Source organism: Tremella mesenterica (genome assembly GCF_000271645.1).
Source record: "Tremella mesenterica DSM 1558 unplaced genomic scaffold TREMEscaffold_16, whole genome shotgun sequence".
Lineage (NCBI taxonomy): Eukaryota > Fungi > Basidiomycota > Tremellomycetes > Tremellales > Tremellaceae > Tremella > Tremella mesenterica.
In genome coordinates this window covers 149185-177080 of record NW_006711240.1, presented here as the reverse complement: position 1 = coordinate 177080, position 27896 = coordinate 149185, and the positions used below count along the sequence as shown (strand labels likewise).

At 46.3% G+C, this 27896-nt stretch overlaps 8 protein-coding genes across 8 annotated transcripts; 5 read left to right on the top strand and 3 right to left on the bottom strand.

Moving 5' to 3' along the window:
- Nucleotides 1–1643: 1643 nt before the first annotated feature.
- TREMEDRAFT_65759 (uncharacterized protein) lies at nt 1644–3193 on the bottom strand (the record flags this gene model as incomplete). Its single annotated transcript, XM_007007857.1, has 3 exons — nt 1644–1783; nt 1825–2326; nt 3131–3193. The coding sequence occupies 3 exons, from the start codon at nt 3191–3193 to the stop codon at nt 1644–1646; spliced, it is 705 nt and encodes a 234-aa protein (XP_007007919.1).
- Nucleotides 3194–4194: 1001 nt separating this feature from the next.
- Nucleotides 4195–5011, bottom strand: TREMEDRAFT_65758 (uncharacterized protein; the record flags this gene model as incomplete). Its single annotated transcript, XM_007007856.1, has 2 exons — nt 4195–4376; nt 4696–5011. 2 exons carry the CDS (start codon nt 5009–5011, stop codon nt 4195–4197), a joined length of 498 nt encoding a protein of 165 aa, XP_007007918.1.
- A 5324-nt stretch (nt 5012–10335) lies between these two features.
- TREMEDRAFT_65756 (uncharacterized protein) lies at nt 10336–10833 on the top strand (the record flags this gene model as incomplete). The annotated part of the gene is made up of 1 exon (XM_007007855.1): nt 10336–10833. The coding sequence occupies one exon, from the start codon at nt 10336–10338 to the stop codon at nt 10831–10833; it is 498 nt and encodes a 165-aa protein (XP_007007917.1).
- A 1324-nt stretch (nt 10834–12157) lies between these two features.
- On the top strand, nt 12158–17783 carry TREMEDRAFT_74821 (uncharacterized protein; the record flags this gene model as incomplete). The annotated part of the gene is made up of 4 exons (XM_007007917.1): nt 12158–12800; nt 12993–14046; nt 14230–16904; nt 17383–17783. 4 exons carry the CDS (start codon nt 12158–12160, stop codon nt 17481–17483), a joined length of 4473 nt encoding a protein of 1490 aa, XP_007007979.1. The 3' UTR covers nt 17484–17783.
- A 1583-nt stretch (nt 17784–19366) lies between these two features.
- Nucleotides 19367–20143, bottom strand: TREMEDRAFT_57824 (uncharacterized protein; the record flags this gene model as incomplete). Its single annotated transcript, XM_007007829.1, has 1 exon — nt 19367–20143. A coding segment is annotated over exon 1 (656 nt), but the record flags the coding sequence as incomplete, so codon positions are not given.
- A 397-nt stretch (nt 20144–20540) lies between these two features.
- TREMEDRAFT_65753 (uncharacterized protein) lies at nt 20541–21101 on the top strand (the record flags this gene model as incomplete). Its single annotated transcript, XM_007007854.1, has 1 exon — nt 20541–21101. The coding sequence occupies one exon, from the start codon at nt 20541–20543 to the stop codon at nt 21099–21101; it is 561 nt and encodes a 186-aa protein (XP_007007916.1).
- Nucleotides 21102–22800: 1699 nt separating this feature from the next.
- Nucleotides 22801–24455, top strand: TREMEDRAFT_65752 (uncharacterized protein; the record flags this gene model as incomplete). The annotated part of the gene is made up of 2 exons (XM_007007853.1): nt 22801–23066; nt 23111–24455. The coding sequence occupies 2 exons, from the start codon at nt 22801–22803 to the stop codon at nt 24453–24455; spliced, it is 1611 nt and encodes a 536-aa protein (XP_007007915.1).
- Nucleotides 24456–25912: 1457 nt separating this feature from the next.
- TREMEDRAFT_65751 (uncharacterized protein) lies at nt 25913–27809 on the top strand (the record flags this gene model as incomplete). Its single annotated transcript, XM_007007852.1, has 2 exons — nt 25913–26181; nt 26228–27809. 2 exons carry the CDS (start codon nt 25913–25915, stop codon nt 27807–27809), a joined length of 1851 nt encoding a protein of 616 aa, XP_007007914.1.
- Between the last annotated feature and the right edge of the window lie 87 nt (nt 27810–27896).

The following is a 27896-nucleotide window of genomic DNA, read 5'->3' as shown; positions in this document are numbered from 1 at the left end:
AAAGAACTTATACTCGACTGCGTATCACCTCAAACAAGATGGACAAACTGAGCGAGTAAATCAACAAATGGAAATCCTGCTCGGAATGTATGTAAACTACAACATGGACAATTGGGATCAACTTCTACCGATTGCTGAGTTCGCTTATAACTGTTCGCCACATAGTAGCCACGGTCTGTGTCCTTTTGAAGCCTGTTACGGCTATGTGCCACACTACGACATCCATTCGCACGATATTCGATCAAAGTCAAACAAGTTGGAGAAGAAATGGAGAGATATGGGAGAGTTGCATGCGACTGTTCAAGAACAGGTCAGGATGGCGAATGAAATTAGTGCAGAGTACTACAACAGGAGACACAAGAGCATACCAGAAGAATTCAGAAAGGGAGAACAGGTACTACTAAGTACGAAGTATCTTACGACGGAACGACCCAGTCGAAAACTAGAAGCAAAATACATTGGCCCCTTCAAGATCATAAGGAAAGTTGGAAAAAATGCTTTCGAACTAGATCTACCTCCATCAATGAAAGTGCACAATGTCTTCAATGTCACGCTGTTGGAACCATATCCTGAGGATATGATACCAGGTCGACAGATACCACCCCCACCGCCTGTAGTAATTAACGGCCAGGATGAATTCCATGTGGAAGCAATCGTGGACAGCAGAATTCGACGAGGAAAGGAAGAATTCAAGGTAAAATGGTTAGGATACACAGGAAATGCGGCCTATGACTGGGAACCACGAGAAAATGTAGAAGAGTTGGCCGTTTTTGGTGAATTTTTGGAAAAGAGGAAGAGGGACCCCAGAAGAAAGTGAGAATTCGATCAAGATCAACAAAACTGGGTCAGAAATAAATGCATACACAGGAAATATAGCTACAAATAGAGAGATATAAACACACTACTCAATGGAGGCGTTAGAATCGGCTCGGGGACGACGGGCCGAAGCGGGAATACGAATGACGTTGCGAGGAAGAGGAGTACGGGGAGAAGAGGAGGGACCAGCGACTGGCTGAGAGGAACTCAATCCTGTAGGATCACCAGTAGAAGTAAGATGATCCAGAGTTTCATCGGCAGAAGGAGGAGCGTAGTTGGCGGAAATAAGATGAAGGGATTTGTAAAGATCCAGATGTTGAGAAGGGAGAGGAAGGAGAAGGGAGGTAAAGAGATGGATGTAACCCGAAAGTTGGGTCAGACAGGCGGGTTGGTCATGGGCAGGAAGGGATCGATAACGGACCGAAGCCGCACAAAGTTCGTGCTCCAGTACAAAGGTAACCTTGGAAGTGACAGTTCTTGCTCCCACAACGATACCCTATACATCAACATCGACCAAGTTCGAAGGAAATAGACAGGTACCTCACGGAATTTGGACTCAGGATTGTTGGTCTTCACCGAACATTTCGAAGTACCCTTAGCAGAGCATTCACCACACACACCACCGACTGAATTGCATCAACATTGAACGAGTCGCAGCAAGAACTTACGAGGGCCAATACAACCAACACGAAAGTCTTCACCACCATCGAGACGACGTTGACAATCGGTACAGAGCTCACCCTCTAGCCGAACAACAGCACCATTTTTGTTGCGGAGGCGCCAACCTTGGGCCAAACGATCGAGCTAATGATTAGAATCGATGAAACTCAAGAGAATTCGAGGCTTATAGCATTCTTAAACCACTTTACAGTGGGCTTGATGGCGTTGGTTTCGCGGAAACGGTCCAGAGCTTCGTTCTTCAACGCGAGACGAACAGAGGAGAAGGTCATGCCGGCCCAAAGGGTAGCTAACAAGTCAGAAGCGAACAGAACTCGGTGGAATTCTCACCGATTTCGGAGTCTTTTCTATCCTCGAGCAACTTAACCAGTTCCTTGTTGACAGTAACCTTGCGAGGGGCGTGAAAGATGTCACCAAGCTCGTCGGGAACCTCCACAAGTTCGTCGGAAGCCTCAGAAGGAGGACCAGTGGGTTGCTTACCGGGAGAATTTGCATTTTCGACGACGGTAGGGTGTTCGGATTCGACGGATTTGGCGGGAAATAGGTTTTCACCAGTGGCAGATGGCCCAGCACCCCCTTCGAAGTCGAAATATTGCTCGATGACCTGGTCATCGAGGAACAATTGTGCTTCGCGAGAAGGACCGGATTGATACTTCTCCTTAATGGTGTCGAGAGCTCGTCGAGACGCATCAACCAATGGGGGTTGAGAGGAAGCGGCTTGGGAAGTAATTCTCATTCTTTTCGTTTGACGCATGAGAAGTTCGGGGTCGACGTCGGGTAAAGTTGCCAAGGTAGAGGCTCGAGTTTGACGGGAGGGAGTGGAAGAGGACAACTAGTCTCGTCAGCCAGCGAGAAATATGAGGATATACATCGAATTCGAAAGGAATTGCTTACAGTACGCTTAGACATGCTCACAGACAGGTCAGAGTTGGAAGGATGCTCTAAGATATGAGTAAGATATGGATGGATAATGATAGATAAGTAAAAAGAATGACAAACAAGAGGTAAAGAAGGAATGAGGAGGAAAGAAGAAGAAGAAGACAGGAGGTGACTTGGTCAGTAATTTCTCGATCACATTGGAGGTCCGTGCGGGTGACGCGTTTCATGGCAACCGTCACACTAGCGTAGGTGTGACGTCAGGGCGCACCAAAGGTGTCTCAGAACAATCCATGTGAATCACTTGGTTACAGGATTCAGGATCCTCGGCGAGGATCCTTGAGACAGGGGGGGAAACTTGTTACGGGGTAACAACGAATCGAGGGAACTCTATCGAGTTCGACTGATTAGGATGGAGGAAAGCGGGAGTTGGAGGCAGTGCTGCAGTAGGTAGGGACGGGTTTTCCCCTTTCGAGATTTTCCCCACTGGGTTTGCTCAAAGCGGTTTTTCACCTGTCCGAGTATGTACGCAGACGCTTGCAGCAGGAAGGAGACGAGGACAAGGATAGCCGTAGACAGTATATAGTACAATCAGCAAAGTACCAACTTTGCTGATTCTTCAATATCATTCTTTGGCTACATCGATTGCAGAGGAGACACGATTCATTAGCACCAGAGCCCCTAGATTTCCACGAGACATCCATCGAGTTCGACCCAACCTGCGACTTAGTCGTCGTGTTTCCAGTACCGTTACACTCACACTGTCAGCACCAAATGGTTTCTCATTAGGAAATGGCACTTTAAAACCCTTTGGAGCTGTCATTGATTTGAATTCCAATCAGCTTACACTCAAGGACCATGAGGCATCACCAATTCAACTTTCAACAGCAAAATCAAACATTGATCCTAGTGTCACGAACTACGTCATGACACCTCAAATATCCCACCATCAACAACCCTCCTTTGACCATCAAAACCCCTATCATGTCTTAACGTTTTCACCCTACACGTAACCTAGGACATCTGAGACCAACTACGGCGAAGTTAGGCGGAGTTAGGAGGGACCAGGGACAATGGAAGCAGAAGTACGGCGAAGTTAGACGGAGTTAGGCTAAGTAAGGACAATGGGACCCGAAGTGCGGCGATGTTAGGCGGAGTTAGTCGAAGGGAGGAGAAGGACGGCCGGGAACCGGGGAAGTTGGATGAAGTGCGTTGAAGTACGTCTAAGTGCAAGAGGGCTGGGTGAACATCTAGGAGGAGTACATAATCTTAGCTGAGAAGATTGCTGAAGTTCTTCAGCAATCCTTGATTGTTGTCAGTAGTGAAAGCTTGATAGAGATAGCTACACCCACATTGAGATACATTGCCATCAGTACAAACCCTAGTTAGAGTAACTACACCAAAGTACGCCATAGTTACACCCCTTTCGACATCTGCACCCTCCTGTTTGGGTGAGACATCGGGCCCGGAGAGTCAAGTTAGCCGAGGTTCGTCAACCATCGGTCTATTAGAGAGAAGTTATTCGACGACCGTGACACAGGACGGTCGAACCGACATCACAAAATTACCCCTTCCGTCGAATATCTCCCTGTTCAACTTATCCGCGCTGAACTTTATTCGATCGTCTCTGGTTTACTGCGTGTGAGTGGAATGTGATAAGTATAGAGACATATAGATTCAATGCATGCTCTTTTTCCCCTCTGTATTATCATCTAATTATCAGCAAATAATCTAAGTGACTAAAAGTGCCGGTGTGCAGGTCCCTTCAGGAGGATTATTACAGGTTTGCAGTTGTAGGAGGGATCCCAGGAGGGATCCATCGTCTCATGGAAGGTATGGGAAACAAACACCCCTGTTTAGGATAGCCATGTCTCGGAAATGCTCCAACAGGCCACCACCACCAAGACTGCCAATCTGTCTCAATTCTCCGGGTCCAAGACTCTCAATAAAAGCACCTCTCAACTTTTCCAACATCTCACAATCCCACAGTCCCACAGTCCCACAGTCTCACAGTCTCACAATCTCACAATCTCACAATCTCACAATCTCACAATCTCACAATCTCACAATCTCACAATCTCACAATCTCACAGTCTCACAGTCTCACGTTCCCACGTTCCCACGTCTACTTCTTACTTCTCACCTTTCTATCATCCCACCATGTTTCTGTCTGCTAACAATACCATATTATTCTTACAAGATTTCAAAAGCAATATCATCTTCAGTCCCCCTTCTTGGTAGCCACGGACGAATCTTAGACATCCTAGCAGCCATAGATTGTGTTCCGTCATTTCTTCTCTCTTCACGGTTCACTACCAGCTCAACTTTGACTGCTCATGTCCTCTCTCAGTGTTTTCCACTCAGCATCTTCTGGAGGATGTACAGACATTACCAGTATTTTGACGGGACTGATCCCATGTCTGTTTCTCGTCATTGGGCAACAGCTTCTTGCCGAAACAGGTGCAGGAGAATATGCCCGTATCTCCCCCCCGGAAAAAGAATTATGGTCGGAATCGAAGTTTGAGTGTGGGGGCATTGCCTCTTTCTCCCCAGCCGCAAATTTCGAAGACAGAACCACCATACACATCTGCTGCCCTCTTGGGAGCCCGACTTTGATAGATCCCATCTCAAAAGTACGCATTGTTGATAGTTCCATCCCTCCAGAAATTTTGACAGGTCACCAACTCTCCAAGCTGAAGGGTAGCATAATTGACTTGCCAGAAGGATTGCAAGGGTCAGACTGCTTTACGGTTTATATTCTGCCGGAGTTAGGGGTTCCAGAGCAGAAAATGGAGGAAGCGACGGAAGAGGGGAAAGTCCTCGGATGACAGGTACCTTCTGGTGTGGAAGACTTACCATGTCACTTGATTGAAGTGTTTTACAGCTGTTCTGAGATGGTTCTCACACCCAATGGTGTTAGGTAGTACAATCACATCTCCTCCTGATTCAAATGCGGCAGACTCGGCTGTGTCTAGCATGAATAGTGTTGTACCTGTTGTCTCTCCATCACTCATCGGATGATGCTGAATAAATAACAAGTGATGAGACTGCAATTTTCATGACAACAAGGGTTTGAAAGGCTCATGGGCGGCTGTTATACGGTCTCATGGTACTTGTTTCCTCTTCCTACATAAATACCTACCTCTACCGAAGCTGGTCATGCATTTGGAGATACACCGCTTCCGTCCTTCACGTATCAAATACGATGCTCCCAGAGAAAAAACAATGCGTACCGATAGTAGGCGAAGTGCGTAGTCCTGGTAGTTGGTCGAGAAGTATGGGCGATTCGAGAGCCTGACATATCACCTTAATCAAAGTCTAGACCAGCGGTCCTATCTATCCACGCCTTCTCGTCGAAAGAAGTAGTCAGATAGTTTCAATTTCCGCTCTGAGTTTCCCACGTTCGAATGAAGGGAGCGTGTCGTTCGTTCATGTCCGTCCACACGCTTCCTGTGCAATGGGTTAGGGTACAAGTACTGCCTGAATCCTCCATCAGTTCCTTCTTTCCATCAGTCATTTTCCCAAAATATCTAGGGCCCTCATCTTTTTGGTTCCTCTTGTAGTGCCAAATTCAGCCTAGGGAGGATGTCCGACTTGATAGAGGTAACAACAAGTCTCACAGCCGGGCCTGCTACTCACACATCAGACATAGCCAGACAGCACCTTCATCGCGTGGCCCTGGTGTCACGCCTGCGGGTAGACTGCGGTAGCAAAGTACTGCCTTAGATACTGAGGGGTTTTAGTCTCTGGCTCGTAGAGCTTGATGACTGCCTTAGATACTGAGGAGACTGAGATGTTGGGTTAGAACCAACTGAGTGACTTATCAAACGAGGGCAAGAGAATTGAAAAGAAGAAGAAGATACATTGCTGAAGAAAAGAAACTATGTAAGAAGTATATGGGGTTTATATCTAATTCTGAGTCCATTCTGGGATGTGCGTCGTCCTGCGTAGGAACAAGTCGTGATTCTCGATCTCATGTGTATATTCGACCATCAATCAGAAAACTGCGTGGTCTTTGCGACGTGATGCGTACAATACGCTGTTGACCGCACGTAAAAGCACACATGACGACGTAAACCATACGTTCTCCTTGAATCTAACTAAACTGAAGCCTTGGGTCTAATGCCATACCAGGCAGACTAACTGAGGATAACTTAACTAACTAAAGGTTCAGGTCTCTTGCCTTGAAGGCATAAGAGCAGAACTAAACATGAAGATACTGATACTTGGACTTTCTGCCTTGTATGCACAAGAGCAGAGTTGTTGATTCATGACAGGAGCTCCCCCTCTAAGGGCGAAGTCCTCTGAGCCTTGATGATCTCTGCTGAGATCTTTTATGGTTGTGTTGTGTTGTGTTTTGTTGATGAGCCTTTGCAGGAGGGAAGTGATGATTTGGATCTCTGAGATGTTGTCGACGGAAGGTCTTGTAGGCTGTGGTGTGGTTGACATTTTCCCAGGGTTCCCATGAGTCATGGACGCTGGAGTAGTCTTTCCAATTGACAAGGTAGTCATAACCATTGTCGGCACCAATACGAGAGTCGAGGATGTGATTGACAATATATTCTTCTTGACCATTGACTTCAATGCGTGGTGGATGGTCTTGAGGTTGTCGAGGATGACCTTTACGCATGGGTTCAAGAAGGTTGACGTGGAATACGGGGTGAATGTTCATTGATGGTGGTAGTTCAAGTTTGAACGCAAGTGGAGAGGATGTGGCTTCAATAATTTTGAAGGGACCTAGCATCCTTTGATCAAGTTTGAGCGAGGGTCGTAATGTTTGAATGTTACGTCTGTTGAGGAAGACTTGATCACCAATTTTGAAAAGTGGTTGATCCTTGATGTTGATATCCTTGACCTTCTTGTTGAAGTGTCTGGTATAATTTTCTTGAGCTAACTTGATGTTGTTGGCAAGTGTTTGATGAAGATGACGCAGTGTCTGAAGATGTTCTCCTGCTGCCGGAACAGAGAGAGTTGAAGGTGATGGTGAAGTGGGATCATTTGGATGATACCCATAGTTTGCTTGGAAAGGAGTGAATTTTGTTGATGAGTGGACAGAGTTGTTGTAACTATACTCTGCAAGATCCAGAAGAGATGACCAATTGGCTTGGTCATAGTCACAGAATGATCTGAGGTAATGTTCCAAGACTTGATTGACACGTTCTGTCTGACGGACATAGTCTGCGTCTATGAGCTATGGCTATAGGGCCTTGCAGGGAACAGACCTAGTGATGTAGTTTATAGTCTAGTGATGTAGTGGACTGAAGAGACTATAAGTCAATGAGATCAAGTGGCAAAAGATTTGCTAAGTGACAAGAAAATACATTTGACAAGACATCTACGAAAAAGGGCAGTTTCTATATATAGTAAAAGGGAGGGGAGTGAGACCGAACTCTACGAAGTAAAGATGGGATACAATATGAGGTGGGAGACCGAAGGAAGACAAAGATAGATGAGTGACACGGAGATGAAGGAAAAGTATTGCAAGACGAAGAAATAGCAATTAGGTAGGAAAGGAGAACGGACAATGCCGTAGCGGGATCAGTGAAGACGAGAACGGGTAGGTGAAGTGCGACTTCTGCGTATGACTAACCCGTCTATAGTACCCGTGATCCTGACAACCGCCATGACGTTTTGAAGCGTCACGGCTTCCGTCTGTCCCGTAACAATAGATATTCCAGAATTCAGAGACGAGGAATGCAGAAAATGAGCGTGATGTAGCGTACCGTCAAGCGTCTCAACCCCATCAGCCTTCTATTCCTTCCCCTACCTGAAACAGTTTTCCCAATCGGGCATGAAGGGGACAAAGCTGTGTTATCACCAGGATAGCCCATCCTGAAGTAGGCACTGCCTCTGAGATTCTTCCCACGCTCCAATGATGGTTGAGAAGCAGAATTGTTAGAATCACTCTTCCCACGCTCTACACAGCCATGAATATACGGGCCAGTATTTATATAAGAAGAACTCTGTCCCCCTTCGTTGCTCGATTTCTATTCCTTGATTGTGTTGACACCAAGTGTATTCTCTTCCTCTAGCTCACAATATTAGCTGAACTACCATGCTAAATCCCTCTCGCAAAAGTTCGGATGAGATAATTGAGATGGGCAATATTTCTGAGCAGGGTGAAGGAACCATGTCTTATCCAGCTGGTGATGCACCCTCGGCTGAAGAGGTCTCCTCAGCCGGATCGCACAGTTATCCACCAGTAAGCTCTTCTCCAAGTCATGAGCACGCCAGTAAGGGGAGAAAATGGCCATTCAGTTTCCCCGAAACTTGTCTACTGTGTGGTGCTGGCATCGTGGCTCTACTGTACTTTTCCGGCAGCAACAAGAGTCATGTTCCCCGTCCTCATGAATTTGACTGTGCTTCCATGAGGTAAACTCACTCTGCTGCGGATCACAGCCATACACCAGGCCTATGCTGTCCAGAAGGTCATAGGGTGCTGTCTCAGACAGAAGCTGGAGTGTTGGAGAGACCTGGCAGGTGGATAATGGTTCAAGAAAGTGCTCTTCCCTCCGGCGCAACCCTCATAAAAGAAGGTGAGTATAAAGGCTGTTACCATTGGAAGGATTCCGGATCTGAGGAGATTGTCAGTGGTGATGGGGTTCAGGAAATTGAGGACCCCAACAACTCATGATGAACCTGGAAACACAACGTGTGTAACGTCTGCAGTGATCATGTGTTCATGTAACGGAATGCATCATAGGGTATGGTAAGATCACTACTTGGTTAAGGTACCCCTTTTTCATTTAGTCCAAAGAAGGTCGAGCAGCTTGGACAGCGACACGGTTGTCCGGAAATGTGCCTAGTAAGTAATTGTAGTACAGACTCTCCAATCTCCACGTACTTGTCAACACCATCCGGCATTGATTGTGATATGCTCCTGATCTATTCTCATACATTAGGGGATATGAATCAAACTGGAGAAGCAAACACCGGTAAGACGTGAAGTCGAATCTCAAGGAAGGTGATCAGCCTGTAAGAAATACATGCATTTATGGCGAGAAAGTCCGGTTGATGTTCACGACGGAATCAAGTGTTCCGGCCACCTGTTATTCGCTCAGCACTAATTGAGAGTGATAAGGAGACAACAGGAAGAATCTAAGTACTCATGATAAGTTCGGCGGCGTTTACCGCATTGAGGAGAGGACACATGGGCGTGTCACCCATCTCCGTCGGTTCACTCATGTAATACCCTCTTAGAACCTCTGGTCGGAGATTCCATACTTGAGACGATGGTGCGTGGCCATCATCTCCATCGCTTGATTCACTCATTAGATCTTCTTTCCTCATTCCTCTTTCATATTAGATGACACCTAGTCAAGACCACCAAATGTCTTCACGACTGGATGAATACTGAACTGAAGGTGAAGTGAATGAACGACAATCTCTCATCACTGCTATGACTTCATGTTTCATATCTCTCGCATACATGACGCTACCAAGTCTTTTGACTACAATTCAGAGGATAATCATAGCACAAATGGATCATGTAGGTTTTACACTATATCATTGACAACTCACCTGTTGCAAGCCCATCATATTTGCTAATAGAAATTCCTACACATCAACAGTGATCTCTACTCAAGCGACCAAAACGTAACCAGCGTTTGAGCGTAGGGCAGCTGAATATGGGTTGATATGCATATGCATGACAAGTGTGAGAACATGTTGAGGTCTTCCTACCTGTTTGTTTGACCTTCTCATGCTCTGTTGGAATATTCCCACAAATGCAGATGTAGTGTCTGGCTTATCCATTCTTCCTCCTTTCATGAGGTAGAGGTAACCCTGAATCGAGATGACGAGTTTGAGAAGCCCAGGCCCTTACGCTCCGCTCCTTCCCTACCTTTACCCCAAAAGAGAATATCATCTCTCAACCCTACTTTACTTTAGTAACTGTACAGTACCAATCTTCTTGACTCTACATGATCATCTACACACAATAAGAACGTACCAAGATCAACCACAATGAGCAATCAAGATGATATTTCTACTCACCAAAACCCAGACTCTCTTCAGTCTCAAGAGTCAACATCACTAGACGCTTTGGCTCATGCCGAAGAGGTTGGTATGCCGCTGCCGTCCTCTGAGCACGTGCGCAGAGAAATGGAGGGTGTATTGACTGCGGGGAGTAATTGGTCCAATACAATAGATTGGCACCAGTTAGCGGTTGCTGTGGTTGGGGCATTGCTACTTACAATGATCAGACCATCACGTGGTATCCCGCTTGACACTGGAGACTCTCTGGGGACTGTAAATGCAGCCAGGACAGTCCCAGAACAAGGATTCACTCAATGGCCATTGGACACTCCTGGTGATGGTAGGGTGTCGAACCAGGCGAACTCCATTACTGCTCCCGGTAACAAGATCCATGAAGAGCTTTCTCCAGCAATGGGAATGGTGGATTCTGATGATCACTTCCTTGACGAGGAAACTTCATCCGGGGGCAGTGATCACGAGCTCTAGGTATAGGGGAATGAACATGATGGCAACTTCTTTGGTGGTCAGAGGGTAGTGTCGACTTAGGATCGATATCCGTCGCATGAGGAGCAGTCAGGATCCCGGTAATGGATCTCATGCATGAATTGAAGGGGATATGCTGCCTGTAGGAACCGGTAGCATGCTCTGCCGCCTGTAAGGAACTTATAGCATATTCTGCTGTCAGGGGAAAGGGACGGTTTCTTGAAGTTGCCCTTTAGGGTCTGGTGCGTGCGTTCAAAACTATTGACGGATGAGAATTTGAGAAAAATGCCACATTGCCACGAGTGCCACATCGGTCCTCGGGTTGTCCAGGTCATGGGTCGACGATCGACCTACTACTTACTTCGAACTTCTGAGTTGTATGTATGTACAATTCATAGAGAAAAGCAACTAGTCCCCTTGCATGCAAGCTAAATATAGACAAATAGTTGTCTGCGATCCTCTGCTCTGACTTTCGGGTATAGCTTTTTCCTAGATGCTCACTACAGACGTTACCGGTGCGAGAGGATGGAAGGGTGGAAGTGGTGGTGAGTTCCGAAGGTGAGTAACCAAGTGTTGCTATGCTACGTTAATTCACTATGTAAGCATCATCTTCTTTACCATATCCCTCTAATCATTACCCTCTCTAGACAGTAGTCTGCTCGTGCTTAGTCATCAACCCGCTACTTAACTTACCCTATCAGGTCAGCCACGGTACGAAGATTGAGATCGAACAGTGCCTAGGCACCTGTCATTGTGACCCTCATTTCTTTCTTCAATCTTCATCCCATTCCTCCATCTTTCTTCCTCACTTTACTGCTCATCGTTGATCTTGTAACAGAACCTAGCAGCTGGTAGCTATCTTTCCCACTTCAAACCGAAGAACGCGCATTATGACCCTCTCATCTGACGACCAGTAGATTTCCGACCTAACCACTTTTCGTCTCCTCACGTGAGTCCACCTCATCAGTTGACGCCCATATCGCTAACCCCGTAGATGCTAGACTCATACTCGTACAAAAACTTATGACGATACGATATCAATAAACGTTTGAACCATGGACAACCCGTCATTTCTCACGTCATTGGCTTGAAACGAAGTGAGTTCATGACCTAACCATCCTCATTATCCCGCTATAAAATCTCGTCATCATATCCTCTATCCCCATTCCACCTTAGTCTCGATCACATCATCTCAACATGCTCTGACAACTAGATCATATCTTTCCCGCTCCACTTCTTCTATTCTCCTCATCTTTACTCCTCTTCTCCTAACAATCCCACATCCCTCCTCCCCGTCCATACATCTTTCACAAAGCTCGTCTCGATCATGTCTGATCCTCCCCCCGGGACCTCTGGAGGTCCTCCTCGGACACGCGATTTCACCGTTCGTCGTCGTCCAGAACCTCTTGATCTGGGGTTAGAAGCAGAAATCGAATTTGAAGAGCATGAAGATACAGTCGATAAAGTCGGTTGGATCGATACTTCTGAATTCCCAGTCCGATCACTTTCTCCTGAAAACCCAGCACCAAGCAGCAGAAAGTTTAAATTCAAACGAGATAAGAAAACTTCTCAACCATTACAACCCAATCAACCGTTAACTAGGATTCCGGCAGATGATGATCTCGCGAGTGCATTGGGGGCACCTCGTCCGCTTTTCTCGGGTCATACGGCTTTACCTGCTAAAGGAAAGGGAAAGGCCAAAGATTCTACCAGTAGTTTCGGAAGTGATCTTAGACCTCCTATCAGGAGTAAACAAGGGAGGAGTAGTGAATCCCTTTCTGGTACGGGGAGTACGAGTGGGAAGGTCAAAAGTGGAATGTTTGATACGGAGGGAAAGAGCGTTTGGGTCGCATTGGGTGTTAAAAGTGAGAAACCGAAACAGATGTATGCGGAATTGGTGGTGGATGATTGGAGAGGTTTGAGAGGGTATATCGAGGAAGAAAGTCAGAAAAGTGAGAGTAGTTCTCAATGTAAGTCGTCCTCATCCAAAATTCTTCCCTTCCTACGTTTGCTTTCAAGGTACAACGCTTCTGCACTTCCATACGACCCTAAAATCAATTGTCGTGGTGAAGTACTTCCTTTTGTAACTTTTCACGTCCGTGTAAGAATTCCGTAGGATCTTCCGAAGGTTGTTATAGGAGAGACTTCGTTCTGACCGTCAGTCCACAAGACTTCAGGCAGCAGTCTCACTTCCTACCCCTCCAACACTGATTCTCTCACTGGTATCGGCTCAACACCCTCCCTCACTCCTCCTGTCAAACAACACAAACGTCCAGGAACTTCATCCTCTTTCTTTGGCCGGACCAAAGATCTGTTTACTCCTGCAAATAAACTTCCAACACAAACATCACCTCCTGCTCCAGGTACTTCATCGACTGTCGACACAAGACTCATCACTCCGTCCGAAAGTATCCTCACACTCCCTGGGATCACCACAAGTGTCAGTCCAGGTACTTTATCCAAAGGTAAATCCAACAATGTCGTTGATCTTTCTTTACACACTTCACCTTCACCTCTTAAATCACCCAAATATGAGCATTATCCCAATCCTTCTTTGCTTCTTCCCCAACCGAGAATGTCCACTTCATCCGCTCGTACCACCGATTTGTCAGCTGCTCTACTACCTACCTTTCCCAGCACATCAGACGGTCTGCAAGCCATTCAAATCCTCTCTGCCTTGGTGTCTAAACGAGACAAGCCCAACTCGCCTTCGAAGAGACCGAGTACTTCAGCAAGCTCTATGACTTTTGGTTCTCGTTCTTTATCCACCAACGCGTCTAAAAACGGTTGGACACCTCATCAGCTCGTCCTCACTTCCTTCACCGTTTCACCTCGTGAATCCGAGACAAATCCACATGCAGTGGAGGACGTGTTCTCTGTCACAGCTCCTTCGGAAGGAACAAAGACGGTTTGTCATCTTCATCTTTTCGCCTGCCCAGATCAAGGGTCAGGGTTCAGGAAAAGACCAGGAACAGGATATAGTGTCCGTGAACCGGAGAGCAAGGAAGTGGCTAGGAGGAAATTGGGTCCAGCATGTACGGCTGGTTTATGGGATCAAGATCCAGCTAGAAAATGGGTCTTGAGGATAGGGTTCGAGGATGTAGAAGATGGAGAAGGTGAATTGGGTAAGGAGGGCGTTTGGTATTTGGAAATAAAGGCTGGTGGGGAGTTGCAAGATTGGATCGGGCAGATGAAGACTGTCATCAATGGGTTGAGGTGGGTCATCTACAAATTCCGCATCTAGTTCATCTACACAATCCTTCGGCATCAGCACTTACACATCCATGTTGTTGAGTGTTATCGGTCTCTGGCCTCCCTAAGATTAGTCACGAGTCATCGACAACTGACTACTTGGGACATCCAGGGATTCATGGCGATAATTGTGCGCTGATGATGTAGGAAAGAGCACATAATCGATGCTCAACGTGCTCGACAAGACTCAACTTTCGCTTCGGTCTTTGGAGCCGGTCTTGATCTCGATTTAGGCTCCCCGCTCTCATTTCCATTACCGCCTAGCTCCAATACCCAGGATTCCAATCATTCGTCTTCGGCCGGTCAGTCTGCTTCTCAACGAGGTAGACTCCCATTTCTCACCGTTTCCACGAATGCCGCATACCACCCGTCTAACCTTTCCATCTCTCCCAAAACGACCTCTGCGTCTTTCCTTCAAACTCATCTCCCCGAGCAAAGTGCAGCCGCTCAATACGCCAACGCCGCCCGCGCTTCCTCGGATCTCTCTCGTCATAGTCCGGCCAACCCTCCCACCTTTCTGGATCCCTTCCTCTCCGTCCCCGCCTCCGCTGCACCAGAACCCGATCTTCTCGCAGCCTTGTTCGCTGGTCTATCAACCCCTTCGGCTTTACAAGAGATAAAACGGACCAACCATCCATTTGCCATTGCCGCTCGTCGAGCTCGTTCCGAACATCCAGCTATACTGCCTCATTTACCCCTTCCCACCCCAGAGGAATTAGCACAAGTCGACAAAATAACTGATGGACTGAAATCTCTCGGCCTGGTCCAGCGTCAAACTCCACAAGAAGGGAGGTTACAAAGATCACATAGTTTCGATGTAAGGTCTTTACGTAGATCATCAATGGAGTCACATGCGACGAGTAGGAAAGAAGATAAAGAAGAAATATTATTATCCCCTGAAAGAGTTGGTGAAATTTCGACAGGAAATAAACGTGCTTCATGGACTGCAGGAAGACCAGGATTAGAAATCATATCAAATTCAAAATCATCCAATACACTCAATACCTTGAATTCTTGGAACACGATGAATACTTCAAACTCTATGGATACCTCAACTTGGAATAATATCGGTAGTATGGAAACTATACCTTCTAGTCAATCTCTCAATTCTTTAAAACCTATCAAATCTATACCTAGCACAGCTAGTAGTTTAGCTTCTTTATCCGCAGCTTCTGGCACATTAGCAAAAGGTAGACGTAGACCTAAAACAGCAGGTGAAATACTTCCTCCTCAATTACCACCTCCAGGTATGCCTCTTCCTCCAGCTCCGGCATCAGGAATGGAATTACCAGTGAGAAGATCATCTCTTGTTTCTGGTACATCGGAAAGAATGGGGTCTTTTGGAAGTGGAAATAGTTTATTTTCAACTCCTGCTGGAGGATCACCAAGAGAAAGTGAAAGTATCCCATCATCTGTACAGATGGATTCTAGAAAAACCAATACAATTATAACGACTTCTTCAAGTTTGAATACATTACCATCAAGTTTATCAGGATTTGGATCAGTCCAATCTGGTTTAACAACATCGACACAATCGAAGTTTAAAAATCATGGATTGTCAACTCAATCAAGTATGATTTCACCATATAAAAGACCTTCAAATCCCGCTATACCAGGATATCATTCTTATCAATCCGATTTATCACAATATGATTTGAAACCGACTTTGTACCCTACGAACAATCATTCATCCAGGAAGAATTCGGCACAGGAGCCTATTACGTTGCAAGAACTTTTAGCTTCTGGACAATCTCCAAACCAGCTCGTGAACCCTGATCTGCAATTAGCTCAAGGTCAATCGTCTACTTCTTTAGGTATCTCGAATGAGGAAAAGCTGCAAGGAAATCACGATCGATCTGTCAATGCTGTTGGTCACAAGAATCAATCTCCATTGAAGGTATCTTCAACAGATCCGAAATCTTTTCAGGTAGGTCTTAGACAAGGTGCACTAGTTCCAGATCCGAAGATTCCTCAGAGAGGTCTCACAGAGGGAGATATCCACGCCAATTCACCTCTAACGGGCCCGAAAGCTGCTCAGACAGATATCAGAGAGAGGGGACTGAAGAGAGTTAAAGAACATGTTAAAAAACAACCATCAGATTCATCTGATGAACCAGTGGGAATCAAAGTGACTCCACCACGTACAAAACATCCTCGTAGGTTGGGTTTACCAGGAACACCGAGGTACGAAATACAACCTCATGAACATGGTCCAGAGTATCTCGCTACGCCTCCTAGGGAACATTCCGATTCGGATAATGGATCCATGTTTGATTTCTACGAGAATGAGAATGAGATCGAGGGTGGGAAGGAGGATGAGGTTGGGAAAAAAGTCGAGAATGAGAAAAAGGTTAATGATGAAGAGTTTGATGATTGTTCAGATGAAGGGGAAGAAACGACGGAAGCTGAATGGATGTCACGTGGTACTGGTGAATTCCAACAAAAGTCAATTTCCGGTGCAGTGAATAAGATTAGACATACTATCCTCAAGAGTTCTCTGTCTAGAAAAGGGAAGGAAGATGGAGTTCGATTAGGAAAGAAAACCGATAAGGCTTTTGTGTCTGAAATCCCAGAGAAAGGGGGAGTTGACTCAGTTGATAAGTCTATGCAAGGTGGGGTCAACGTGCGTGACGGAGCGGAACAGAGAGACATAAAGGGAAAGGTAGAAGAGATGGAACGAGGGAAAGAAGATTTGGAAGTTGATGTGGAGAGTGATACAGAGGTTGAAAGTAAATTTCATGGAGTGAAAAGTGAGAGTGAGAAGGAAAGATTGGGACCAAAGGAAATTGTTAAGAGGAAAAGAAAGGTCGCGTTGGATATCAGTGAGTAACTTTTCTCTTTTTGCAAACAGATCTTGAATCTCTAAATTCGTTTTTTTTTTCTTCAAAAAGCTTGTTCACCTCTGTGTTTCCTGACTTATCATCACATCGTTTTTTGTCGTCGTCAAGTCCGGGTACTTGATTGCTACTCTTTCTCCTGATTGTCTTCGCCAACCTTCCTCCCCACACACGTTATGTGTCAAGATCAGAGTATCTACTTGTCAATCATTGACCTTGGACAATACGCCTTTCCCTGATCGTTCTTCCGACATCTACACATTGGTCGGGACTCTTTCACTGCTGTCCATGACGATCACTCGATCATCAACTCTTCGATCTATTGGGATAATGACCTTTTCGCAATCATGACCATATCATCCACTCCCACTATTTGACTCACTGAGATAAACCCTTTCTTGTGACTATCACCCTCTGCTTCATATTCCTCCGAGAAGGATATAGTACCTAGGCTGACTCTCAGTGGCGGAAGTCGACGCAAATCCTTCGTTCAATTACGATCCCACTGCCGAAGAACAAGAATGGAATGATCGTCAACGTTCTGTACGATTCGCCATGGATTAGTAGGCAAAGGACGCATAACGATAATCAAGTCTGTCAACATCATTCCTTGACCCCCATCTATAACGCCATTACGCCGTTTCTTTTCGTCATAACGCCGTTTCTTCTTCGTTACTTTTACCCTTTATTCATTTCTCTCTTCTTTCGATCTTCATACCCAGACCTCGGTGTCAAGTAGCATTCGATCCTCGTAGTACCATCCCATTGTTTGTTGTCAGTGAAGGTGAGATCACTACGGGGATTAGTCAGTTTCGGGGTGAATTTACGTTCTTGTCATGTTTATGTCATTTCGGGTATCATGTGCAAGATGATTCGTTTATAACACTTTACCCCTGACCCAAAACTTTAAATGACATTCGCTGATGTCTTACTCCCACCTAACCCTAGTCATCTGATGGACCATCTCAATTCCATCTTCCATCTTCCATCTTCCATCTTCCATCTTCCATCTTCCATCTTCCATCTTCCATCTTTCGCGTTCCATTTACTATGTGATATCTGACCATTTACGCTGCTCAAACTCATTGACGAAATCATCGTTCTCGTTTACGAGTGATAACATCAATTATATCCTTACATGATCCCCGTACAGATTCACGTTTATCAAACTCGATTTTAGCACGTTGTTCCGCCCAATCTGCCAATTGAGTTATACTAGGTAATTCACTCTTCCCCCCTAGATTCTGTGAAATGTTTAAATTGAAATCATTCAGATGGTTCAGTCCTGGTAATCCGGCCATATTACCGATTATATCCATTCCTGTGAACTTTTCGAATATTTGTGGATTGGACGATGAAGAGTTAGGGGGTTGCGCGAGGAATTGTACGTTATTGGATGAAGATTTATGTTGTTGCTCTGCAAATTTTGTGTTATTGGTCGAAGAATCAGGGTGATGGGGAGGAGATAAGATATCGAGGGGAGGTAATAAACCACCTGATTTATTAGGAGCAGGAACGGTTGGGATGATGTTAAGAGGTAAATCATGCCGTGAAGATGAATGTGGATCTTGATGTTGAATTTCGGATGAGTTGGGAATGGAAGGGTTTTGATTAGGTTTGGGAGGTAAGATGGAGGTTAAAGGAAGGGGAAGACCACCGAAAGATGTGGATGATATTGTTAAGAGTGTTGAAAGGGTTTGCATGACTGTTCATCAGACGCCATCTTGACTTGTGAGGGGTGTTGAAGACAGGGAAAGTAAATTTTAGATAGATACACAATCCGAACATAAGGGACTGGGTGCCAGAGGTGAATCATGGGTGTAAGGCCGACATGAATATGATGGGATTTTGGCTTCGATTATGTGATAAAAGGCTTACATTGGATATGTAGTGCTGTTGATCAGTGTCTTCCTTGCAAGAAAATTCATTATCCACGGTCAATGACTTCTGATACGATCGATACTTGGGCAAAGATGAAAGTGGAGGGTATAGGCGTAGCGATATAAATATCCACAGTCAGAGTATCGCGTCCCCTTTCCCCGTTGTTGTGAATTCAATTACAGACCATGGAATGATGTATTTCGAAGACAAGAACTCAAGGGTCATCAATTATCGGAAACATAGGAGTAGAGTACAAAGAGAAAAGATGAGGAGGCAAAATGAAGGGAAGAGAAATAAAGAGAAGGACAGGATAAGAAATTCGAAACCCACATTTTATTTTCTCCTCAGGAATCGCTTTCTCTCCAAATATCTCATTCTCTAAACTCTGTATCTCCTTCAATAACCCTTCTAAATGTGAGACCATCTCCAAACCTAAATTTATATCCCTCCAAACATCCCCAAGTTCCAAATCATTTTTATCCCACATAGGAGGTTGTTGTGGGATCGTACGTCGAATAGGACGAGATGCAGAAGCTAAAAGGAACTGTAGTGGAGACATTGTATTTAAATCAGGTGATGATGATAAATTCCGATAAGATGTAGGATTTTGAAGTAATTTGATTAATTCAGGTGTAAAACCTGTACTTCCTCCTCCTCCTTCGTTTATACCACCTGTCCCAGATGTAAATCCTGCACCAACGTCAACACCCCTTCCTATGGGATTTCCAGGTGTATCCCAGTTGAGATTTTGACCATATCCATATGTATCCCCTGGTGTCCTTCCCGTTTGAGGTATGAAACCAGTTCCATCTCCGAAAGGGATTCCAGTGTTGTTTTGACCATAAGGATATCCGTTTTGATTTTGTCCAAAAGAGTTGGGAATTCCACTTTGTCCAACTTGAAAATTATTCCCAACTCCACCCTGTCCGACTTGAAGGTGATTCCCAGTACCACTTTGTCCACCAGAAAATCCAAAAGGAAAGAACGAATTCGGAGATGGCATTTCGTATTGATTCATATTGAAACCAGTACCAGAACCTTGATCAGGATTATCACCAAAGTTCATGTTGTTCAAAAAAGACATGGAAGGGGAATCCATATCGATAGGATTAGAATCGAATTCAGCGGAGATAGTCGGAGGTAGACCGTGCATCGAGAAAGGGTCTGATGGGAGAGTAGTATTGAATTGAGAAGGACCAGGGAGGGAAAGATCTGCGTTGGTAGGGAAAGGGAATGATAGAATTTCATCTTGAGAAGTTGTTTTTGGTTGATCGGAAGACATGTCTCATTGATTCTGTCAGACTGTGGGAATGTGAGATGAGTGGGTATTTGTTGAATTTAGTAGCAAAGGAAGGTCAAGTAAGTACTCTACGAGCAGTGAGAAGGTGAGGAAGGGGAGGGAGAAGGGAAGTGGCGGTTTTTGACAAAAGTGTAAAAGTGGCAATTTCATTACCTTCTCCGTGAAAGAACACTTTATCTATCTACATAGATTCGATATTTGATGGGAATCCCGTGATCCGGGTTTTGATAAAATTGCTTTTAGCTTCTAAATCTCACAAGAATCTTCCAAGCCATCTAGAATATAGCGGCGTACATACTACCAAACTCCACTGCATAGCATTTCGGTTTGGATTCGAAATCATAATTTGAGACCGAGCAAAAGAAACACAGCCTCGTAGTATAGTAGAAATAGACCTCGAGATGTGATCTCTTCCCCCTCACCGCGCTCATTTCTTACAAATGACTGTTCCAAATTCCTGTTCTACTAGTTCTATGACCCACAACATACCTGATTCCCCACCACCTTCGTATAACTCAATATCTCGCCAGAGTTCAACTCGGGCTCCGACGAGCGATATCTCGAGTAATGAAGAGACCAAGAACAACGACTCCGGATCGGCCTCCACCAAGGATCAAGCGCTCGGCTCTTCCATCCTTGACGATGTATCTGAGGACGAAGTCCGTGATGTGTCCGATGGAAATCCTCCTCCCATATCGTTTAGTATGGGTGCAGTCCCTCCGAGCCAGACGACTGATCCAAGGAGCGAGGAAACACAGTGGGAAGACGTAGAAGGGGGAAGACCACCGAGGAGACACACAACAGGTCATCGGGATAATGTCGGGGTAGTATGTTGGTGTGCAGCCTTGAGCATCATAGTGACAGTATTGATGGTAACACTGACGGTGGAGAGTATCAGGCACACTTACCGCGTGCAAGAGCTTTATGCTCATTCCAAGTCTGGTGTGACGACGAAGGAAGACATGTCCTCCCCGACGACGGAGATGTCTGGTCAGGATTAGCCTATTCTATGTGTAGGAGGTGAGTTACCATGTATGTTTTTTCTGAGACGCATTACCGGACAGAACGAATTGGACTATGAGAAAGTACGAACTCACCGAGGTAGTATATCCGCTCAAAAAAACTCCATTCGAATCCTTTCTTTCGTCTGAATTTTCTCCGCATTCTGGGTCCAAAGGACATGTTGTTGAATCTTCTCATACCTCATAAAGTTAATCGTCATGTATCTCACGTTATCCGATCGGGTGGCAATTAATCATCTCTTTCCTCTGCTTTCTCAGTAGATAGAACCGTATAAAAATCCACTTACAGGGCTTACCGTAGACATGGCCAGATCATCTCGCCCACTTAACCCGGTATCCCGTCGTTCTTCTCCACCACCCCGATCTGTGCATGGTAGCGGGGAGGTAGTCGGGGGAACAACGATGCTGACGTCTTCCGGGGTTGGCTTGTACGAGGCAGGGACGCCTAAGGGTCGGAAGCGTCGTACCTGGACCTGGAGTAACAATGGCACAGTGGAGAATGATCTTTCTCCGAGGTACTCAAGAAAGGAACTCACTAAAAAAGCACAACTCACCGATGGTGTCAACCCTTTCACGACAGGAGATATTCACTCTTCAGACCCACATGGAGAAGAGCGAGAAGAGTTTACCCCCACGCAACCTTCCAGCACTTCAGTGGCATACCACTCCATTGAGGATCTCCCGACAACTAGTCGTGTGGTCCCCACATCGCACCTTCTGCGTGTCAGCACTGACTCGCCTCCACCGTCAATGAGTCCAGCCCTCCACCCCCTGTTGTCTGATGGGAGTAGTACTGCTGGAAGCTCACCAAAAAGATCTTTTACATTATGGCTTCATCGCTTTACAAGACCGGTAGACAGGACCAAGGTGCGGATTGTGAATAGTGGTAAGGGCCAGCAAGGTACTGAGAACTGTGTAGAAGTTGAGTACGCACAAGAAGTACCGGCCGTGATTCGTGAGGACTGAGTGGAGAAACTAGAATATTGTCCGCCTGTGGTAAAAACGTACGTACAGACACTCAAATATGTATCTAGCCATTACCACGATGAAACTGAGGAACTGGGACCTGCTGAAACGTCTACCCATGGATGGTAACCACTAAAAGTCTTAAAATCCATCACATGAGGTACCATCACCATCACCATCAACATCAACATCAACATCAATCGTTCAATCGTTCAAGCAACACTCATCTTCTTTCGTACTCGAAGGCAACATCTCCACTCCTGTTTTCTTCTACAACATGCTTCGTAAGTCACTTACTCTTCTACGACAAAGGAGAAGAGCACTGATACACAGCTTTCCTATCGTGTGAAGAAATGAAGACCACACTGCTTCTCGGCCGTCCATTCCCCGTCGATCTATGCTTCTCTCACTTTTCCTCACTCCTCGCGCCTCAAACTTCACGAAAAGTGAAGAATAGACGGAGTTGACTTCTAAAACTGAAAGGTGAGCATCTAGAGACCACTACTACATAGCTAAAATGACGATTTTTCCTTTCAATAAGAGCTGTGCTTACTTTTAGATTTAAATCTTCAGGTTTCACCCTTACACTTTGTCCTTCCCTTCATATGGAAATGCAGACTATATATCCTCTTCTTGAAACCCCTTTCCCAACACTTTCTCTAATCATCACTCTTACTACGGGTGGCAAATTTAACTTCGACACTAACGAACCATGAGTATTCTCACACAGGCGGGCAGGTTTCTAAATACCATACGATCCTCCGCGACCGTAGCTACCAACGGCGCTGCAGCCAGTGTTCTCAAGTCACCGTTGGATCGTTCGAGTTCCCTTTCTGACGTCGGTCTGCAGACGCCGCTTCAGAGAGATGGCTCCAGTAAAAATGAAGAGTTTATGGTCGACATCGGCGAACTATCGCGAGCGCGGACGAGACAAGCAGAAGCCGATAATAAAGGAGCAGTGGGATGCACTGGTGTACCGTGAGTATCTTCTTACTCTCTAGGTCAATCACTGACAAACGTAGACAGAGACTCTTTGGTGCTGCTACAGTAGCTCTTGCCGCCCTCGCCCTTTCTCATCACTGCCCAGCTCCATCCAATGCCCTCAGTATGTGTGGAACATCACCGGGGGTTGGTATTGGAGGCCTGCGACCGTCAAACTACTTGAAATTCGGCGGGCAGGCCGAAGAGTTTGAAAACATTCCCACAGTCAATCTCGGGCCCGTGGGGGATGGTAACTACACCAACGCTACCATCTCTCCTCTTCACGCTGCGTCGCCAACAGATGCGTTCAGTCATCTCTTCCCAGCTGTCTCGGAAGAGGCCAAAAAGGTTTACGAGGCCGGCATTGCCCAAGATGAGTGTCAGACCTGGAGTGATTGGATAGGTAAGGGCGCTCAGTCCGCCTACAACCAACTTCCCTCTCGCAATTCTATTGTTCCGGCCACCCAGAACAGATTTAGCGGAGCAATGAACGTGGCGACTGATTATGCTTCAGCCGCCCAGAAGGTAGCAGAAAACGCGAGAGATGAGGTGAATGGTTGGGTTTCCACCGTTCGAAAGGGACTAAACGACGGGAGGAAGGTGGCCACTGGGTATGCTTCAACAGCATATGAGCAAGCAATTGACATGACCGCTAGAGCACAAGAAAAGGTGAAGGCTGTCTCAGAAGAAGTATCGACTGCTTTCCAACAGAACGTTGCATCTGTCAGGAATACTCTCAGTGGAGGGTATAATACCGCACAGCAAATTGCGACAGGAATGATTTCCGATGCCGGTACCAACGTCTCTGACTGGTGGGCCTTGGCAAAGGCAGTCTCCGAGTCCGAGAATTGGAGGGATCACGTCCCAGCACGGGCAGGACGCCGATATATCTCGCAGCAGGCAAGTAAGCTGGGAGAAAAGATCCAAACTGGGTGGGAAGAATTCCTCAGCAGAGTTGGGACTGGTCTTGCCGACGTGATTGCTGCTTTGGGATCCTGTGTGGAATCTGTGGCTCAAGGGGCCCAATCCGGCTTCCGCTCTGTTCTTGAAACAATGAGGGGTGTCACTGATAGGAAATTCAATCCACTGGCCGGCTTGGCAAGCATAAGTGTCACTGAGGGACTGGCGGGTATGGGAGTCAAAGGATTGGCAACGACCTCAGGATTCTTCCCCAAGCTTGGAGTACTCAGGTCAAGTCTTAGCTTTCCAAAAGTTGACCTAAGTGATGTCCACTCGGTACCCAATAGTCTCTATAGTCAGCTTCTAAGCCATCCCGGCAACGGCACTGTTGCCACCAAAGGGAATCAGGGACCTTCCGCACTGCGCAGAAGAGCTCCCACCCAACAAACGGTCATGTCTACCGCTCCGAAACCCAGCACATCTTAAGTGAATGATGAGCTCAAAAAGGGGCTCAACAATTATGAGAGTGTGGGGCTAGTTTGACACTCTTACTTACTGTCATCTATTTGGGATACATAGTTACCAAGTCTATGGCCAGTGACTAGGACAAATATTGTACATCCACAGATGATAAGGAATGAATTTGATCCGGCAATCTCTGAACTGTCTGGTTCCTTCTGGACCCCCGTGTGGGCAGCCTTGTATCAACTTGTCAATTCCTCATTCGTGCTTGTCCTCAAGCTTGTAACCAGCCCCTTTTGAGATTTCATAGACCTCGAGTGAGGAGATTTCATTCACCGTTACGGCCACTGAAAGTCATGCTTGGTAGCTCTTAGGTGACGGACGGAAGTCGTGAAGCTTCGGACCGTCAAGAGAGTCAGCGTGACTGATGGAAACTCCCTGCTCCTCTGAACTATCACAACCCCAAGCCATGACCATTCAGAGTGGCACACCTCCTTGACTGTGACAATGGGGAGAATCCATTTAGAATGTTCCACAACATGTGCTAGACGTTCAAAGATTGACCATGACACTACACAACTACAATAAAAGGTGTGGGTTCACATATTGGCGAATCAGCATGGATTGATAATGCTATGTCAGTGAGAGCTCTACTATTGTAATTGTCAGATGCACAAGACCATGAGACACTGAGAGCGCCTACATGTCACATAAGCAAGTATTTGACTGACCAAAACTGACGGTATAGGTGGACATGGTTTTGTGAAATCGATGTTGTTCAGGACCACATCTTGCGTGCGTCATGGAGACCTCCGTGGTGCGTCAGAGTGTCACGGCTTCTGTCCGTCACGTAACATATGAATGAAAAAAACCTCTCACGTCTTTCGAACGGACCACCGCAAACCCCAAGGCTTGCGCATTTTCGTCTCCCTGCCCCTTCTGCCCGAACTCGACCTAGAAGGGTGTTTGATTACTGTCTGAGATGCAGACGTCAAAGGCTGTGCCGTACGGGCTACCCTTGACGTCTTGATACTCAGACATTTAGAAGGGTGGGACAAAGGAGTTCAGATTATCCATTTAACCTCCCGGATTGATTCAACTTAGTCGCTCTCAATCTCAGATGTTCCCACCGGCTCTGTATTGACATATCTCACTACCTCAATACCATGATCAGAGTCTCCACATGTTGTCCTCGTGTCGCTAGAGAATCATACGCAGACTATCGACACGATAGTTGCACCTCTCGGCCGACCGTGATGTAATACATTGACCTAAAATGACATATATTCTCCTCCTTTCATCAATAGCACTGCTTAGTTTTAGATGTAAAACTTCAGGCTTCACCCTTACCCTTTGTCCATCCCTTCAGAGAGAAAGTGAGTATATATTCTCAGCTTGAATCCCCCTCACATCACCTTTTTTCTCATCACCACTCTTATTTTGGGTGGCAAATTCAACTTCGGCACTGACAAACAATGAACATGTCCTACAAGGTGGCCAGCTTCCTACTGGGTACGGGTGAGAAGGATAAGACTCGCAAAGGAGCGCGTGTTGTCAAATTGCCCTCGAACGGCTCCCGAAAACCCATTGATAGTAACTCAACCTGGGGTTCGGCCATAAAATACGGTGCCCATTGGGGGCCGCCAGTCTCAGACGGCCCCGAAAGCTCAAAAGATCTGCCAGCTCCTGAGGAAGAAGCGGATGGGCTGACCGGATCGTTGGAGATGGAGAAGCACACCACCGGTCTGGGGTGAGTATTTTCTTAAGAGCGCTTGTCCATTCATTGATGAAAACAGATGGAAATCAATGGCTGCTGTAGCTGCATTCACCACCCTCGCCGCCTTTGCTAATCCAATTGGTGCCAATACCGTGGACATATATGGGCCATTACCTCAGGATGGTATGGCAAGCATACAACCGTCAGCTCAAGTCTTCGGCAAGGACTTCAACGGCTTTGGTAACAACATCCAACTCTTCCCAAATGTTCCCACCGTCAACCTCGGCAATGGAAATTATCCCAACACAACAGAATACCCTCCTACTGCGGCGCCGCTAACAGAGACATTGAGCAGTCTCTTTGAACAGGCAGGTCACAGCTGGAGGAATGGGGTAGAAGGTGCACACTCCAACTATGAGTCTGTCCGCACAGTTGCTCAGAATGGCTTCAACTCCTTTTGGGAAGCCCTTCCTCTCAGCACAAGGATCAAGGCAGCGAGGCTGGCTGCAAATGTACATGAAAGGGTTGACAACATGACAATTACCACTGAAGCTGTTCGTCCCCTGCAAGCGCTTCATAAACAATACGGTCTGACTTCTGTGGAGATCAACTTTAGCCAACAACATCCAAACAATATGGCAATCGTTCCAACTAGGCCTCTCACTTTTGAGAAGCAATCTGACATGTGTCCTTTGGATGAAGTAGCAACTGTCCTTCCAGAGACACACTCTCAGGATGGTACTACTTGTCCAAATGAGCTCCGCACTTTTGAGAAGCCACTTGACGTGTGTCCCTTGGTGGATGAAGGAGCAACTGTTCCTCGACGGGAACAATCTAGAAATGTTACCGACATTGATTCACAAAGAGCGTCAGAATTGTTGACGGCCGCGGAGCTTGAAGATACTGCTCCAACTATTGTCCCCAAAAAGGAGGTTTTCAACCAACAGCCGATGAACATCTCTGACTTTGGGGACTTGGACGATGAAGATGACCAAGATGTTACCTGCTTCGGTTGTCAACAAGCTTGGGACACTGTCAGGAGTATGGCTCTGAACGCCAAACTTCAGTCCGCGGCTGAGACTGGCTGGTCTCACGTAACAGAAAGCGGCAGGTATATTGGGCGCCAATATTATGAAAAGTTCCCTGCAGTTCTCCATGGGTTTAGACAAGCTCATGCCACTGCCTGCACCATCATGTCCGGAGTAAGAGATGAAATTTTGTCAGTGGTGCCTGCTGTCAAAGCGGCGGCTGAAGCAGTACAATCAGGCTACCAAGTGACTCAAACAGCAGCACAATCTGGCTACCCAGTATTCCAAGAGGCAACAAGTGGTGTGACAGGTGAAATAGACAGCACAATGCGCCACTTGGCTACTGCTTCCGTTGTTGCAGCCATTGCTCTGATAAGGATGGGTAGACAAGAATACTTCAGTCACACCTCTGAGACTTCACAAGGCCTTCAAACTGCCTCTACACACCGGAGAGGCTTTCATAGTCTGCAACATTCAACATTTGAAGACACAAAACCGCCTCCCAGACATAGTGGAGTCAGAACACCTCCTTCCAGTTCCCGTCAACCATCAGCTACAAGCGCCCTGTCTGCAGGATTCGATCGACGCGCTCTTATCTTGAAAATGAGTGGTACACTTGATGATCTGGTTTGACACCGTCAACTGCCATCAGGTACTAGCGATAAGTGACAATCATGTCCTTGGCAAGCTACTTGGACATTGTATGTTCACAGAGGATAT